Here is a 19,558-nt window from a genome sequence, read left to right as displayed (position 1 = left end):
AATGTACACTTTCCCCTTCTCTCTAGAATTACTGGAAGTGAGGAAAACATTTACCAGTCTCCCTTTCATTCACGTGTAGGACTTCAGGAAGTCTCCATAAACAAAATGGAGTATAGCATCCTTTACTCCTTTTTATATCCTGATACCTGGAAGGTGGATGTGATGGCAAGAGCTCTAGCAATCATCTTGGAACAGAAGGAAGAAAAACACAGAGAGAAGTGCTGCTGTGAGCTGAAGGAGTATGAGATCCTGAAAACTTCATGAAGTCAGCTTACCTCAGAGTTTCCTTTTAGTAAGAAACAAATTCCTTGTTTGAGTCATTGCTGTTGCTGGATTTCCTCTAGGTTCTTAGCTATGTTACATAAAAGAATTTAAGAACATTCCTATTAGGCCAGTAGTTTATTAGGGAAATGAGAGAATAGAAATAGGAGAAATTACAGATTCTAGGTTCCCAGGTATACTTGTGGACTGATTCTGGCAGAGAAGGGAAAAAGGCGCGATTTAGTTTCTGCGTTTGCTTTTTAAACCATTAATTATTTCTCCCTCTTGTTCATGTTTAGGGGAAAGTTCCCAGGTGTTTGCTGTTTCGATTAACCCACTGGTCAATTCCCCTGGGGAGGGCCCAATGATAAGGTCCCTTGAAAAACATCCAGAGCTTTTCCTTATTCCAGATGAAATCCCATTCTAAATGGAAGATTCTCTCAGGCTTCCTCCAGCAGGCTTCTTGTGGGGTTTTTCCCTCAGGGGGTTCCAGGCAGGATTCCATGGCCACGTGTGTCATGGCCGTGGTTTTCTGCCAGGTCCCAGATGTGTCTCCTCACTCCCTAAACTAGCTTGCTTCAATTGCTACTTACCGTTTTCTCCTCCCCTCCCCCTCCTCCTCCTCCTCCTTGTATTATATGCAGCTGAATCTAATCCTAAAATATACACCTTCCAAGACCATTCCAGCTCACAAGCGATTATTATTTCCTCCTCCAAATTCACAGCACTTGTCCGTACCACCCATGGAATAAATCTCTGTCTGGAGAAGACTCTTGCATAGCTTTTTCACTTTTTCTGGAATTATAGTGTGTCTTTCCAACAAGTTATAAGCTCCCTGAGGGGAGAGAGCTAAAGTCACACTTTTTTTGTTACCTCAGATTCTAGCAAATTACCTGGCATAGACTACATGTTTAATAAATGTGTTCATGGTCTGAATATGCCACACTGCCTTTTAGAAAGAATGTAAGGATCTTCTAACCTTTAAAACTCTTGAGAAAAGGAAATAACAGAGTAAAGGAAAGTATCTCTTCCAGGAAAACAAAAAGTCAAAAACTCAACCCAGGAAGTGATTGCTCTGAGATGCCATATGGTTTGACTTAGCTTTCATGAAAATAGAAGTCTCCAACACAAAGGCTACCCATTTGTGGGCACAGCATCCCACTTTTGAGTTTACCTCTGGTTCAGTTTGATTCCTAAAAACATAGCTTCAAGCATGCAGAAGCTATGCATGTTAAAAGTCAGACTATCGAGCAGTTGCTTTCCTTCCATGTCTTTATACCAAACCAGAATACATTTGCGTCAGCATAAGTAATGCATTTCAACCTGTGTTGAGCCTCTAAGGGCTGTGTAAAAACCTTCAGGGCTGGGAGGGGATGTGGTTCAAGCAGTTGAGCACTCACCTCCCACATGGGAGGTCCCGGCTGAGTGCCCGCTTCCCACACCTGAGGTCACAGGTTTGTTCCCCAGTACCAAACCTTCAGGGCTCTGAAGTTGCCTTTCTGCCAACACCCAGTTTCTACATTTGTCCTTAAAATGTAGTAATCCATGGGCTGTTAACTCTCATGGAAAAAAGGCAAGTGAAATTTAGAAAGAAAGAAAAGTTGCATCTTTGTCAAACAAATGCAGAAAAATAAAACAGGGAAGATAATTTGCAATATCAAAAGAAAATAAAGTCACATTTCAATTTACTTTCTCTTTGCCAATTCTGAAGCTAAGCACTTGCTCCTTCCTTATTAATTTTAGTCTTTTGAGCAATTTTTTCCATTGTAAGCACTTTCTAAAAAATCATTTTCACACATTTCTCAGATACATCAATCCTTCCGGCATTCCTCTATGAACACATTATGGTCCCCCAGCTCTAAATATAAAAGACTTTTATTATGTCCATTAACCATGGACATATGTGCTCCAAAAGTTCCCTGACACGCAGTCATTTGTGGTTTTTTAATTATAAACAGAAAATATTCACTAGAAAAATAAAGCAAGCACATAAATATATCTTTATACATTTGAGTTTTGTTTGTATATGACAAAACGATTGGAAAAATGACTCTTCAAGTTGTCAGTTCCAGAATGTGTGCGTGCATGTGTTTATTTACACACAGAAACACACATAGGTTCACATGTGCAATTAAATCCATGCACCATACAGAACTCAAACATCTGTAATTGTTGGTATGGCTGTCTGGTTTCTAAAATAAGGGGTCTGATTTTCCTTAGACTCATCAGGTCTCCCTCTATACGAAAATTTCAACAGGATAAAAGGCCATGCCCAGTAAAATACTTGACAAACAAAGTCATATTTATTGAATGCATTTTATTTTAACAACCAAAAAAATTCTAACAGCCTAACAATGCACATAAGTTAAAAATTAATTATCACTTAGTGATAACAAAGATAGTTGATTTACATGGAAAAAAGAACATTTACAATATGTTAATCCTTATTCACATTGTTGATACCGCAATAAAACACAATTTGTTTTTTTTTCATTTCACAAAAAAAAAGGTGGGAAATTGTGCTTTGTCAAGAGGCACTACAAGAGAAAGTTTCTTCTTCCAAATAGATATTATATGACAGATATTGAATAAATAGACATATATGCATTGTAATTCGCAAAGATCTGGCAAGACCACAGGCTAAAATGCCCACAGATTCACTTAGAACCACTGCAAACTTGGCAGTGAAATTAAAAAATAAAAGGCAAGACTTAGCATTGAAAAATACCTAATAAATTTTTGGTTGAAGTGTAAAAGATACCAAATGCGATGCCATCGATAGATGAACTACCTTGTAAGAGCTTGGCAAAATCAGTTCCCATGACATGTACAGAGTGACTTTCAGTAACAGTGTAAGAAGACAATTTGGAAAGAGTAACTCGGAGATCAGGAGGCAACAACCATGGACTTTCTGATTAAAGCTGCTGCATCCTACAGAAAAAGGAAGGATGGACCCAGGCTTAACTGCAAACAACCATCCTTTTGCAAAGGTATACGACGCTCTTGTCAAGAGAATTTTTAAACATCATTATTTGAAAAAGTATAGGAAAATGTCCCTTTAAAAACTCCAGAGGTTACTGAGCAGCTAGAATTAGCTTGTATTGCAACATGTCTTCTCCCTGTATATTGTAAGTTCTGAGTTAATATCTACACAGAGGTTTTTTTTAAACTCCTACCTTTTATACCTTTCAAATATACAAATAGTATTAACAGTTATATTACAATGTTTATGTAGTAAACAGAAAATAACTTTCAAAGTGATATTGCATGAGGTCTTTTACAAGGTTGCATGAGACCACAACTCAAAAAAATCCAGCCACCTGGGACTGTTGGATAGCCATTTTGAAGCATGAATTAGGTTCACTAGGGTAGTCCTGAAGATGAGGTCTCCTCTTGCAATTACTTTAGTAGCAGTGGAAAATGCTACTGGTGTTTCTGATTGGAAGCTGAAAACTATAGTAGATGGCAGCTTTAATGCTCATTCCACTGAACAGCCAGCCAGTCGGCATTAGTTCTGCTTTACGTAAGGGAATTGCTATGTAGGTAACCAGGAAATGTTTATGACAAGTAGGTGATTCCACTGAAATCGGTTGGCTTACTCTCATTGCCTGAAGCAGCACAATGATTCAAAAAACAGGTTCTTGTTAGGGCTGCCTGACTGGGGAAAGGGAGAGAGGCTTGTGAGACCAGGGACTGGATGGAGTCCATGGACGGAATGTGTATGAAGCAGAGGAAGCCCAAAGTGAAACAGAAATGAGAAACATCTTTTGGGGGAAGGAAGGATGGAGATTTATTTGAGAGGGAGCCCCTTTAACTGGGCAGCAACTTCTTTTCTAACTTAAACATTATAGTGAACTAGTTTTTTAGTAAAATAAACTAAATGAACCAAAAAACAAAAACAAAACCCAAAAACAAAAAACAAAACACCACCACCACAACATTTAAATGAGCAGGCTTATTCATTTTTAAGGTTTGAAGCCACGAGCAGGTAAATAAATTTCACAACAAAATGTGGCTCATACTATGAATTCCATATGTCCAACATCGAAATGTCATTTTACCAAGACTGCACTAACGGACAAATTTTCTCTGCACGGAATTTTAGTTTTACTCATTTGGAATTACACAAAAATGCTTCTGTTCACTACAGTAATGACAAGTTGAATTATGGAACATATAAAGTCATTTTAAGTGTGCATTATGTCTTTAAGAGTAATTTGACTTTATCATTTAAAGATGCCCTGATTTTGTTTCACTTTACCTTTCTTTTCTTTCTTCATTTTTTTTTTTTTTGGCAGTGTTGATTTTACTTTGTTAAATACATACCTCAAAAATTACCCATTAAGCTGCCAGATAGGAAGCCATAGAATTTTAAAAAAAGAAAAATCAGGGACAAACACAGAAAATAAATAGGAATTCAAAAATAGTCACCCCACCCTGAGAGCAGGCCGCAGTTTATCAAAAAGCCAAAGCGACTCACTGTGAAGTGGTTTTTTAATACATAAACAAGTCTTTTCTTTAAGAACTCATTTCACAGTCTATTCTTTCAGATTGTAAAGTTCTCTGTCCCATGCAATTTTAATATATATATGTAAATATATAGATATATACATATACATATACACACACACTTGTAGCTTCCTTCTTTTATTTCATAGGTCTTTTCATCCTGGAACTTGCCTGATGTCTCTTCCATGAGTGCAAGGATAATGAAGGCAGAATCTCTTGTGATTATAATTACTATGATCCAGTCAATTGTAAAAGTGTAACACTTGAGTGTCTTTGCCAAGGCGATGTCTGATTCGGAAATACTGAATGTATACAGTCTACAGGTGTATCCTGTGCAACAAAGAAATGTCAAAAAGAGTAAGAAAAATAAAACAAACAGACCAAAAAGACAAAAAATTTTTTAAAGCAAAAAAAAAATTTTTTTTTTAATACACTGAAACAGAAAATCCTTGGACGAATGTATTGCTTTATCTGGTAGGAGTTCACATTATCTCTGGTCGATTTCAGCAGGCGCTGCCTTGCTTTTGTCAGCACTTTCCTCCTCGGCCTCCACTTTGTACATCTCCTCAGAGCCTTCCTCACTATCATTCTCCTCCGACTCTGTCAGCAGCTCCTCGTCCTTATACTCGGCCACGTCCACAGCAGAGCCCAGGTGCTCCTTGAGCTTCCCATGATGCTTCACGTGGTACCGCTGGTTCTGGAAGAACTTGATGATGGTGTGTTTGGGGAGATCCAGCTGGGCAGAAAGAGTATGGATGGCCTCCTGGTCAGGGTACAGGCCCACATCATGAATAAAGCTCTGGAGGATCCCCAGGGCTTCTAATGAGATCTTTGTACGAGACCGGGGCTTTTTGGCACAACTGTCTTCAGTTGGAGGAGGTGGGGGTGGCGCTTCTTCTCTGGGAGGGGAGCTCTCCTTGGCCGGCTGGGACTGTTGTCTATGAAGGACCTAATAATAATAATAATAATAATAATAATAATAAAAGTTGAACATTTGAGCACAATTTTACTTTTCAAAAGCCACCAACCCTCTGAAGATCCTGAAATACATAGTCTATGTATCACTGGAGTTATGCTACTATCATTTGAAAATTCAAGTCTTTGGAAAACATAAAAGTATGTCTCAAGATTTAGAATCTCATCTACAAATTAAGATTAGTAATAGTCATGTTTGCTAACATTTATAATGAGGCACAAAGAAATTAAGTCATTTGTTGCCCAACATTATTTGAATTCAAGTAACCTGGCTCTAGAGTTTTCCAAGCTGTTAACCACCATGATATACCACCTCTTTGAAGGTTAAAGACAAAGAAATTGGACCTAGCAGGGGAGTGAAGGATCTACAATCAGATCTCAAGAATTCAAGTCCAGTGAAACAGATGTGGCTCAAGCAATTGGGCTCCTGTCTACCATATAGCAGGTCCAGGGTTCGATTCCCCAGGGCCTCCTGGTGAAAGGCAAGCTGGCCTGCACAGTGAGCAGGCCCAAGCAGAGAGCTGGCCCATACAGAGTGCTAGCCTGCAAAGGAGTTCTGGCCTGAGTGTAGAGCTGGCACAGCAAGATGATGCAACAAAAAGAGAAGAGGAAAGACAATAAGAGACGCAGCAGATCAGGGAGCTGAGGTGACAAGGGATTGAGCACCTCTCTCCCATTCCCAAAGGTCCAAGGATCAGTTCCCGGTGCTGCCTAAAGAGAAGACAAGCAGACACAAAAGAACACAGAGAGAGCAGACAGAGGGGGCAAAACAACAGGGGTGAGGGAGGTGGGGGGAATAAATCTTGAAAAAAAAAAGAATTCAAGTCCAGACTCTTCCACTTAGCTGGGTACCCTTGGGTAAGTCAATTAACATCTTCAAGCCTCAATTTTATCATCTATAAAGAAGGATGAGAAGACATTGACCTTCTAGGATGTCATAAGGATTAAATGACATAATGTATATAAAGGTCAGTGCTAACCTTAAATCAGGAGTTGGGAAACTTTTCCTGTAAAGAACCAGAAAGTAAATATTTTAGGATTTGCAAACTATGAGGTCTCTGTCACAGCTACTCTACTCAGCTGTTGTAGCTTGAAAGCAGTCGTAGATAATATAAACAAACGAGCATGGCTGGGTTCCAACAAAACTTTATTTACAAAAACAGGTGGCAAGCCGGATTTGGCCCATGGGCCATAGTTTTCCCATTTCTGGCTTAGCACGAACATCAAATAAATCAGCCTCGTCATTACTCTTAGAATATCATAAAGGAATAGCTGATATTTAAATCAGACAAAGTATACTTTGTAAAATTAGGAACTTTTATTTCCTGTAAGTCCTAATTCAGATCCTTAAAGAACAATGCTTTTAAAAATTATAAAAAACTTTTGAATTATTTAAAGATGTTATTTTTTTTTAATTATGAATTTTATTTTATTTTATTTTATTTTTTAAGATTTATTTATTTATTTAATTTCCCCCCTCCCCTGGTTGTCTGTTCTTGGTGTCTATTTGCTGCGTCTTGTTTCTTTGTCCACTTCTGTTGTCGTCAGCGGCATGGGAAGTGTGGGCGGCGCCATTCCTGGGCAGGCTGCTCTTTCTTTTCACGCTGGGCGGCTTTCCTCATGGGTGCACTCCTTGCGCGTGGGGCTCCCCCACGCGGGGGACACCCTTGCGTGGCACGGCACTCCTTGCGCGCATCAGCACTGCGCATGGCCAGCTCCACACGGGTCAAGGAGGCCCGGGGTTTGAACCGCGGACCTCCCATATGGTAGACGGACGCCCTAACCACTGGGCCAAAGTCCATTTCCCTAATTATGAATTTTAAATAGCCATTTTATACTCATGCAGATAGACTCTCTCGATATCACTATAAACTAGTCCTCTATTTTGCAGACTTCCTAACTTCTGGATTTTTATTCTTGATGCCATGGTTTTCCAGTTGTAACTAATTTACATTTCTTCTTTATCTCTACCTAAGTTCCTACTCATTAAAAAAACAAAACCCTAGGTAGGCATGCTTACTCTTGATCTTCCTAACTGCTTCATCATAATCATTTCTCTCTATAGTGTATTTTCCGAGTCTAATATTAAGTTACAAACTTTTTCAAACTGACTTAAAAAGAAATCCATATGGGGGTGATTATTAGAACTCTGCCCCTGCTCTCACCAGAGGCCTGTGCGAGAGCGCTTCATGGGAGAGGGGAGAGGGAGCAGGGGATCCTTGTAAATGACCTCAGCAACCACTCACTCCTTGCAACATCAGCAGCAATATAATATAATTAAAAGGCTACCATGATGGTCCCCATTAAAAAGTTTCATTATGGCAACTCCAAATACAAAGACCACATATCCTGGACTCAGGTCAGTACCTAACTTCCTGGATCCTTCCAAGACCTTTTAGAATAGTGAGCTCACTCTTTTAAAAACATACACTTTTCTTGTACCATTCTCTCATGTTCTATGTGATCTCTTCTAAATTCAAGTTACAGATTAAATGTTTCCCAGAGTTCAGGGGGAAATCAGTCCAATCAATGCAGAAGAAAACATGTTTGGTTACCACAAAAGAGCCATTCACACCACCATCCCCACCACCATTTCTACCACCAACTCATACAACCCATCTGAACCTACTTTTACTTAAGGAATGTCAGTGCAAAGCAAGCATGTAAAGGGAAAAAAATCTCTCCCATCAACCCAAGTCTCCAAACTACCTGAGGAAAAAAAAACTTGCCTACCAATGTGAAAATGCCAGTCTTTTACATATATTTTAATAAATATTAGGGCAGATATAATTTTTACCTAAATAAGGTAATTGAAGCAGAAGAAGTTGAAATTTCAAATCATCAAAATTCCAGTAAAGAAAATAATAATCAAATGCAAATAAGAATATCCATAATAAAAGCTGACTACTGGTGACAGAATTCCAAAACACAGGACAATAAAACAGTGGTACTAAAAGCCCATATAATGTCAACCAATTAAAATGAATGTTCTTGGCATTTTCTTTACCACTTTCAACTAAGAGTAAACACATGTGGTCCACTGTGGCAAGCTGGCATCAGCAAAAAAGTGAGAGTTAAGTTACTTCAGCGTCCTAATTATAGCCGGCAGGGAAAATACAGCTGCATGGTGGGCCATGCTGCTCGTGTCAGCCTTGACGGCAGGAGGAGATTTGCTTCGAGGTCATAATCTGGACAGCCTGAGCACCGTAATAAATAGAACTCTATGTCAACAGGTGATGATTTCATTTTGTGATGAAAGAGAGACACTAAAATTAGGTTTAGGATGCACACTCAAGGAATATATACTCAAGCATGAATACCCCCTATTAGAGCAATTGCTTTAATTGAAAAACAAAAGAGAATTAAAATGCCCCATTTTCTAAATTATGCTCGCCTTCTGTAGTAAAAGTCAGCATAACGGTTCCATTTAATTGAATAATTAGATTGGCTCTTTAGGGGTTTTCCATTGTGCATTGGTTAGATTTAAAGAGATTTTCCAAAACTATACTTTGAAGTTACTATAATCTTTCTGCATGATAGGGTTTGTTCTTCTCCTTGGGTGCAACCAATTGGCCTTTTTATCTCCCCTCTTCTTTAGAACCCAGCAGTAGTAATACATATGTATAGAGAAGCCACACAGGAAATACAGAAACAACACTAATAATAGCCACCACTTATTGAATGCTTATTCTGTGCTGGGCACAGTTTTACAAACTTGGCATAGTCTCAGTCATTTACTCCTCACAGTTTCTCATGAAGGTGCCATTTGGATCAAGAACACTCTGAGAACATGCAACATCTCAGAAGAATCCTCTAATTGGAAATTACTAACTAGGCTACTTGAAGGTAGATTTCAAGGGAACAATGATTTGTTATTTTTCATCACAGAATAGGAAGATATTTCTCAGACAGAAGTAACAGTAATAAAAAAAAAACTATCTACAAGGTGAAATATCTAGTTTCTGGTCAGACAATATTTCAGCATGACAACATTTATATGACAAAGGTTAAGTGATAACAGATAAGGAAAGAACAGCAAACAACACAGAATGATATTATGAGCAGCTCTAAACTGAAATTTTATTACAAGTTAGCAAAAGAGCCTGAGCTTTTTCTGTTACACTGCCACTTTTCTGGTGCTGTCTCTTTCAACCATAATATGCATAATATCTGTATTTAAAAGATTTCCAAAGTTATCTGTCCAAGCTTATCTTTATTTTCTCAATATGTTCAAATTACCCCAGGCAGAGTTATCATCTTTAGTCAATTTCCAGCAAAAATAACTACATGAATTTCCTCTCTAGCCAATGGCAGTAGCTTATTATCGTGGCAATTGAGGAACTCTTCTTGATATGGAGTAACATTTTCTTCCAGTGTTAAGTACTCTGAGCAAAAATAGAGCAAAGATGAATGTTAATAATATAGTCTCACTTAAACATGAAGACCAATCCACCCCCCTTCTAAAGTCTTCCCATCTAAAGGGCAGGATCAAGTCATCTTTTCTTCATTTTCTCACAACAGGACAAAATAATGTCAACTCTTTTAGTCTCTTGACATAGATGGGTTTCTGACTCCCTTCTTATTTGAATTTTAGTTTTCTGTCTGAACTTCTCAGTACATGTTTCAATTCTTTGTTAGTTACCTAGAATGAATCAAGCCCAAAAAGAATCAAGTTTGGGCCCTTTACCAAGAGAGTTCACTGAATAACTTTAGAATAAGGTCATGTCGCTGATTTCTGTTGGATGGACTTTCAAGTAGTCCAGTTCTTCAGTATATACTCCTGACTGAATAATTTTTTCTTTTTAGGTACCAGGGGTCAGGAATTGAACCTTGGCTCTCATATGTGGGAAACCAGCACTCAACCACTGAGCCATATCAGCTTCTCTGAGTTGTTTTTTTTTTCCTTTGTTTTGCTTGTTGTCTGTTTTTTTTCAGGATGTACTGGAACCATACCCTGGACCTCCCATGTGGAAGGTGGGCACCTCAATTGCTTGAGCCACATCTGCTCCCTGGCTGAATATTTTTGAATCACAAAATTCACAACTACATCAACTAAGAGAGAATGCCCAGGCAAATGAATAGAGATAGGCTCTTTTACATAAAGTTTCTCACACATTATTATTGTTTTGGGGGATTTTCTTTAAGTTATGTTTAATCAAGCATCTTCTCAGCTACGGATTTAAACTACCCAAGTCTACAGATTTTCTAGACTCATCATTTTGCCATTTTTCAAAATGGGCCTAGCAGTTGCCCTTTTTTTAGTCCTTTTCTTTTGATTTTCCCAAGTAACAGAATATATCATTAGGTTAAGATAGTTACGCATTCCTTTTGGTCTTAAGCATTGCATGCTGAAGCCTGCCAATTCACTCTAGCTCTATTTTGGTTTGGATTTTTCTCCATCACAATTGAACTTAAATTAATCTGATCAACGATTCATTTCTGATCAGTCTGATGAAGAGAATTCTGAAAGACTTATTTTTAAAAAGTCTCTCTTTTTAGTGTCGTCTGATGATTTTCCATCTGATAATTAAACGTACAGCAGTAAAATATCTAATTAGCTTTAAATAATAAAAATAATAATAATAGGTGTTAGCATTCATGGAATGTTAACTATGACACAAACACTATCCTAAATGCCTTAAATGTACTTTATGTTATTTCTCACAGTAATCCTTGAGTAAGGGATTAGCATCACCATTTTATGATGGGAAAACTGGAGTTCAGAGAGTATAGGCAATTTTTTCAAAGTCTCATAGCTTGTGAGCAGCAGAACTGGGATTCTAAAGCATATCTATTTTTTTTCTTAAGTTTTATTTAGTCACACCCCCCACCCCCACCCCCATCCACTGTTGTCTGTTCTCTGTGTCCATTCACTGTGCATTCTTTTGTGTCTGCTTGTCTTCTCTTTAGGCAGCACCAGGAACCAATCCTGGGACTTTCTAGAGTAGGTGAGAAGTGCTCAATCTCTTGTGTCACCTCATCTCCCTGGGCTGCTGTGCCTCTTATTGTCTCCCCTCTGTGTCTCTCTGTGTTGCATCACCTTGCTGTACCAGGTCTCTGCTTGGGTCAGCTTGCCACATGGGCCAACACTTCTGTGTGGGTGAGCACTCCGCTCAGGCCAGCCAGCCATGCGGGCCAGCACTCTGCATGGGCCAGCTCACCACACGGCCAGCCTGCCTTCATCAGGAGGTCCCAGGAGTCAAACCCTGTATCTCCCATATGGAAGATGGGAGCCCAACTGCTTGAGCCACATCCACTTCCCTCTATCTGATTTTAAAGGCCATACCCTTAAGCATTATCTTCTCCTGCCTTCTACGAATAGGATTATATAGGTAAATTGAACAGTGTTCTGGAGGAGACAGACCATAAATAAAATATCAGATAGTAATAAACAGTATAACCAAAATAGAAAATGTAAAAGGAGGGAAATTAGGGGGAGAGGCTCCCTGAGGAGGCAGCCTTGGAACAGAGGTCTGGAGAAAGTGAGGATTAAGCCATGGTAGCGACCATTCCGAGACAAAGGAAATAACAGCAAGCACAAGGACCATGAGAAAAGAATTACTTGCTATATTTGAAAACAGCAAGAAAGTCAACATGTTAGAGCTGTGCCACCCAATGCAGCAACCACTAGCTATATGCTATTCACATTTACAATTAAACTGCTTAAAACTAAAAAAAAGTTGAAAAAACTCAGTTTCTCATATTAGCCACATTTCAAGTGCTCAAGAGCCATGTGTGGCTATTGTCCAATACCATAGTGGACAGCACAGATATAAAGTCCATTTTCACCATCACAAAAAAACATCTTTGGACAGCCCTATGATAGACCGAGGAGAAAAAGGGAGAGAAATGACGACTAAGAGGTGGCAGGGTGTAGAGCATAAAGGGCTTTTGTGTTCCACTCTAAGGTGATAGAAAGCCATCACAATGAACTGCAATCATATAACCCAACACAGCCAAAATATAGTAGGACTTGAAAACTGCCACTATTACTAGAGAAAACAGAAAACATTCATGTATCTATATATTAAGTAAGAAAAACTCAGGTCATAATGTTTTATTAGCCTTTCAACTAAGTATCACAAATAACAACATTACAAACAAAAACAAACAGAAGGATGCACTGGTCTTTCCAAGTGCAAGAAAATGGCTAATTTATATTTAACTGAGGGATGCCCTCTTTATCAGGGTTCTTATATCTAAAAAGGAATTATGTTTTAAACAATCGGCTTTGGGTTAAAAGAGTTTAAAATGTATCTACTTATCAAATATGTGTATCTATAATAATTGAACCTATTAATATGCAGAGCTTTCTAATAAGGAGTCACATCCAACAATTAAGTGTTGATAAATAAGTTATGGGTAGAACATAAACAAATAGAAAAATTTAAATCTAATACATTCCTTCTTATTTATTTACTGAAATATCTCTGGGGTGCATTAGAACATACATGTATATAAGTGGATATGAAGATGCAATGAAGAAAGAGAATGTGTAAATACATTCCAAAGGTTCATCAACTCCAAAATAAAATCTGAAACCTACTTGCCCATTTGTAGGGTACAATAATAAATTTGAACACGTTGTTCACTGCCTTCAAAACTGAAAATTTGAGAACAAAAGGACAAAATAGTACTATGACAAAAGTTGACTAAGAAAGATAAAGCAGCTCTTCTTAAAGCTCTCAGTGTTCAAATAGATTGTGAAAGCCTCAATGAAAACCAGCTGGAAGCCATGTGTAAAATATAATGGTTCTTGCCTGTAGGGAAGGAAGTGAGATCTTGAATGATTAAGTTTAGGAAAGTATATAATTCACTGTATCATTATGGGGTGATCGGGATAACTCAGAATAAGCCAAGACTCTGTGGTCTCTTTTATAGAAAGAAAATGAGAAAGTATTAGGGAAGTGACTGTATAGAGTGGCTGGTGGAGTGTGGTAGTGGGTTAAAACAAATTTTCCAGGTGATTCTGCCTGTCTACGATAAGCCTTACCTGAAGAAGCAACCTGCCTTTTGATCTAAACTAAAGGTTTATGCATGTTAAGGAGATGAGAACATGAACAAGAAGTCTTTCACCTACATTTAGTTTTGCTTAGCATTAGAACCTCACTGACTTGTTAATTTCACCCCATTTCTAACATTAGAATATAAAATAGTTGATCCAAAAAAGGAAAGGATTCTTCCACTAACAAATCCAGATAAAAATATACTTAACAGGCAATAAGAACAATTGGTTGGTTGAAAGCCCATATGCATACCTCAAGAATTTGTTAAATGAACACTTAATTTTTAAATATACTATATATAAAATATCATCTGAGGTATCTGTCTCATGTTTCAATAACCAAGCTCTATCCCCTAATATTCCCTTCTTATAAAATCAGCATTTAAAACTATTAATTTTGGCTTAAAAAAAATTCAGCTGGGGAAACTTAGCATTAATATCAATAATTAATGTAAATATTAACATAACTATTATAGATCTATCTCACCTATTGGACTGTGAACCACATTCTGGCAAACCATATGCCAAGCACACAGTAAGTGTCAATAAATCTTTGTTCTGAAATGCATTGAATTAATTCTACATTCTTTCTTCTGCACTTTCAGACCAGTTAATGTCTTGTTCAGCCTAACTAGTTGAATTTTTCTTTGTTTTACTCCTTTTCAGCAAAACCATGTTTAAAAAGCAAAGAAGGGGAGTGGATATAGCTCAAGTGGTTAAACACCTACTTCCCATGTATAAGGTCCTGGGTTCAATCCCCAGTACCTCCTAAAAAAACAAAAAAAAGTAAAGAAGCTGTCACTCATTATAGGAACTAGTGGGTCTCTGAGAGCAAGGATTTTTTTTTTTTAACCATTTCTTGTGTTAAGAAAAAAATCTAGGATATTGCATAACCCATAAAATAACATTGTATAGGAGCTGTGAGCAGGGTTTGGGGATCACAGAGTTCTGGGTTCAAATTCAGTCCCTAATTCTCAAAAGCACAACTGCTTTCTAGCCAGGTATCTGTAAGTTTCTTATTCTCTCTGAACCACAATGTTTGTTCATCCGTAAAATCTTCCCTTCATGATTATAAGGATTAAATGAGATAATATATGTTAAATACCTAGCAGAATTCTTGTTACCAGTAAAGTTTTAATAAACACTATCAAAAAGTGAAAGAAGGATTTAAGAACCAGTAGTATAATATATCATGCAATTTTCTATCAGCCATGCTTATTTTCATCATTTTTTTTAATCAACCACAAATTCAGAAATCAGTCTGTCCTGGTCACCTAAAAGACCTAACTATCTACAAATGTGTAGTCTATCAATAACTTTTATTTCTTTCACTCATGTTCTTAACATATCACCTAGCACATTCAAGTTGCCTCAAACATTTGTCACATAGAATGGAACTCACAGTCATAGTCCTATTCAAGGTGACACCTTCTATACACATAGTCTCATTCTTTTAGGAGACTACACTATATCTCAACATGTGATCCATGGATCCCTAGGGGTAGCCTAGTACCCCAACAAGAAGTCCATTTTCATATAATACTAAGTCATTATTTGCCTTTTGACTATGCTAAAACTTGCAGTGATGGAGTCAGAGCAACAGTAGGGAGACTGCTAGCCTATTAGCACAAATCAAGGCAACTGCACCAAAATGTACAAGTTGTTATTGCATTCTTCACTGCCACACACCTATGGTTAAAAAAAAAAAAAAAGTGCCATTTTCATTTCAGAATGTTCTTGATGCAGTAAAATTTTATTAATCACATTAAATTTCAACCCTTGAGTATATCTCTTTTCATTATTCTGTGTGACAAAATGGGAAGCACACATAAAGCAATTCTATGGCATACCAAAGTAAGATGGTTATCTCTAGAAAGAGCATTTATGCAAATTTGGAGTTGCTAGTTAAGCTAGCTGCCCTTGTCATGGAAAAACATTTTTTACTTGAAAGGACAACTAACAGACAAATTATATCCTCTACCATGAGCCTGAAGCTTCCCAATAAAAGACCTTTCTGATGTGATTGATGATTAACAAATGTGATTTTTAAAATATTATATTATGAAATGTGTTTATATTTGGAAGATCTGCATAACTCAGTGTACCATTATTTTCCAAATGACCAATGCATGAAGAGGTACAAGATCCATTTAAAGTGCAAGGTAGACTAATGGATTATAATAAAGTATGAAATTGTTCAAAGTTCATTGACACGGTTTCAGATTCCACTTTGCAAATAACCTTTAAGAAATTATCACTTGTTGTGTTTTGCTGTAGTATCAAAGAAGAATATCACAATTATCTGGAAAGTATATTAAAATATTCCTTTTCCTAATTACATGTCTGTGATCCTCATTCACTTCAACCAAAACTATATATTGCATCAGGCTGCATGCAGAAGAAAATATAAGAATGCAATGGTTGTCTATTAAGCCAGACATTAAAAATAGTTGCAAAAAAATACAACAATGTCATCCTTCTCACTTGTTTTTGAAATAGTTATTTTTCATAAAATACATTGTTTATGTATATATGCATAGATAATATTTATAATTATTTTTAAAATAACTGATAAACATTTAAATAATTTTCAGTATTGATTTCTAGTATGAAAGATAAATGTAACACAATAATTTTTAAGAGTGAACTGGGTCTTAAGGCCAAAAAGTTTGAGAACCTCTGTGCTACATGAATCACATCCAATCACATATCCCTACCTTCCCCCTAAAGGTAAACAAACATATTATTATTATAAAATTCAAAACGGACCCTACTGGGAACTGATGTGGCTTAGTGGTTGAACACTGGCTTCCCATATATGAGGTCCTGGGTTGAATCCCTGGCCCCAGTACCTCAAAAAAAAAAAAAAGTATTAAAAATGGACTCTACTATTAAAAACAGCTTCACTTGAGCCAAGTCACCTAGAAAGGTCCTGGAGAATGAGTATACGAAACATTGCACATGTGCTATGATGTGCCTCTTGGTTTTATCATTCAAAGACATTTTTATAGGCAAAACATACTCTCCTAATACACAATGCAGCACTATTTCTAACTTCATATGATGTTACCTGAGTTGGTTCTTATGGCAGTAATTTCAGATCCTAATATTATAAGACTTATTAAAAACCATGGTTTTGTTTTGTTGGTTTGTTTTTTTTTTTAGAGTATATAGTATCCTAAGGTCAAAACTGAGGAAATCTGTTATTAAAAAAAAAGTATCCATGAAGTGATGACAAATTGCAGACTACAGATGTTAGATTACATTTTGACTCCAGGCAGTTTTAATATAAGTTGGTTTCCTTTCACAATTGCTCATAGCACATACAGCTATAGGTAGGAGATTTTTTTAAAAAGAGAGAGAAAGAAAAAAAAAGAAAGAAGATCATGTCAAGAGAAATCAACAGAAACAAGCAAAATGGCAGGAAGTCTGACACGGAAAAATATGTGTTCAATTTCATCCACTGTTGGAGTTTCCTTTAATATTGTAAGACAATATACTATTAGAACTTCGTGGATATTTTTAATGCTACTTAATAGTTGTGTCTCAAAATAAACACTTCGGTCCAAGATAAAAGCATAAAAACATTCTGGGACATAGTAATCTGTTAAAATAAATTTAGGGGCTGGAGGAAGCACAGTTCTTAAAAGAGCCTTTGACTTATATCATTTCCTCTTTGGTAATAAATTGATAGCAACCATACAAACAACTTTGGTATAGTTAAGAGTAAAAAAAAAAAAAATCTGTTGCAGTCATTAAATTAATCTGATAATTAGGAGTGCCCAGAATCTGAAAACACTGAAGAAATATCTGTGTGAGCTTCTTCAATATCAAGAAATGAGCTGATAGTAAATTAAGCAGAGTCAAGATAGGTAACGATACCTCCATAAATCAGATATCATGACAGCAGAGAAAACAATAGTCTCTCCAGTTAGGGTTTAAGTGAGGTGAAACATGGACACATACTGAACCTAAGAGCAATTAAACCTTTCCCTTCAATAGATTTGTCTGATAAATTGGTTAATCTGATCAGTTAGCTCATAATATGACCTAAACCATTCCACAAACACGACAGACAGAATCTGTGAGAGGATTTAGGAAGAGCAGACTCTTCAGGATGGTCCTGGTCAACACCATGTGTTCAACCTGGGAAGTATCATCAGACAACCCACTGGCCCTAATCCCACTGGCCCTAATCCCACTAGCCTGACACAAAACCTACTATCCTTCTTTTTGATTAGACACATTGTACTATTATTGAAAAATCACACAGAAAATAGAGTTCCCAAATACCCATACATACATAGTTTTCCCTATTATTAACACTTCGCATTAGTGTAATACTTTCATAACAAGTGATGAAACAATATCATTACAGCAATACTATTAACCATAGTCCAAAGTTTATACTAGGGTTCATTGTTTGTGTTGTACAGTCTTATGGCTTTTTAAAAAAATTTTATTCTACTAATATATATACAACGTAGAGTTTCCCCTTTTAACCATGTTCAAATATGTAATTCAGTGGTGTTCCTTATATTTACAATGTTGTGCTACCATCACCACCATCCATTGCTAAAATTTTTCCATCACCAATAACAGAAACTCTACCTATTAAACATTATCTCCCTGTTTGCTAGCCCTCACCTTGGTCCTTGATAATCTGTATTTCTGACCCTAGAATTTTCTTATTCTAATTAGTTCATATCATGAGATTTAACAATATTTGCCTTTTGTTTCTGACTTATTTCACTCAACATGATGTCTTCAAGGTTCATCCATGTTGTTACATATATCAGAACTGTATTCCTTTGTATAGCTCAGTAATATTTCATTGTGTGTATTTACCGCATTTTGTTTATCTGTTCATCTGAGGATGGACATTTGGATTGCTTTCATCTTTTGGCAAATGTGAATAATGACAACAATATGAACATCAATTTGCAAATATGGGTTTAGTCCCTACTTTCAATTCTTTTGGACATACACCTAGAAGTGAGATTGCCAGGTCAGATAATAATTCTATTTTTAACATACTAAGGAACCTCCAAACCATTTTCCACAGTGGCTGCACCATTTTACATTCCCACCAACAATGAATGAGAGTTCCTATTTTTCCAGATCTCCCCCAAAACTTATCTTCCATTTTTTAAAATAGTAGCCATTCTAGTGATTGTGAAGTGGTATCTCCTTACAACTTTGATTTACATTTCCCTAATGACTGATAATGTTGAAGCTCCTTTCATGTGCTTATTAGCCATTAGTATATCTTCTCTGGAGAAATGTCTATACAAGTCTTCTTAATTGTGTTGTCTTTATGTTATTGAATTGTAGGATTTCTTGAAATTTTCTGGATATTAAACCCTTATCAATATGTGGTTTCCAAATATTTTCTGCCATTCTGTACACTGACTTCTTACTTTAATGATGAAGTCCTTTGATAAAATAAGTTTTTATTTTTATGAAGTCCCATTTATCTATTTTTTCTTTTGTTGCTTGTGCTTTTGGTGTAAAGTCTAAGAAACCACTGCCTAGTACAAGGGCCTGAAGATTCTTCCTTAAGTTTTCTTCAAGGAGTTTTATAGTTTTGGTTCTTATGTTTAGGTTTTGGATCCATTTTTAATTAATTTTTGTATACAGTGAGAGGTAGAGGTCCTCCTTCATTGTTTTGCAAATGAATATCCAGTTCTCCCAGCACCATTTGTTGAAGACTATTCTTTCCCTGTTAAGTGCATTTGGCACCCTTGTCAAAAATCAATTTGCCATATAGATATGAGGGTTTATTTCTTACTCTCAATTCAATTCCAT

At 36.8% G+C, this 19,558-nt stretch overlaps 1 protein-coding gene across 4 annotated transcripts in view; it reads right to left on the bottom strand.

Annotated features, from left to right (window-relative positions):
• Positions 1-2,545: 2,545 nt before the first annotated feature.
• The window catches only part of SATB2 (SATB homeobox 2), a 211,028-nt gene continuing 194,015 nt past the window's right edge, over positions 2,546-19,558 (bottom strand). For 3 of the 4 annotated variants that reach the window (XM_004458956.4, XM_004458951.4, XM_004458960.5), the window contains one exon: positions 2,546-5,719. In XM_004458956.4, coding sequence (XP_004459013.1) covers positions 5,258-5,719 — 462 coding nt within the window. In that variant the 3' untranslated portion in view covers positions 2,546-5,257. The remainder of the gene's footprint in view (positions 5,720-19,558) is intronic. The other variant, XM_071216206.1, reaches the window with a different exon arrangement.

The sequence above is a fragment of the Dasypus novemcinctus genome, chromosome 7 (genome assembly GCF_030445035.2).
Source record: "Dasypus novemcinctus isolate mDasNov1 chromosome 7, mDasNov1.1.hap2, whole genome shotgun sequence".
Lineage (NCBI taxonomy): Eukaryota > Metazoa > Chordata > Mammalia > Cingulata > Dasypodidae > Dasypus > Dasypus novemcinctus.
The sequence above is the reverse complement of the archived record's forward strand: the minus strand, read 5'-3'. Positions and strand labels throughout refer to the sequence as shown.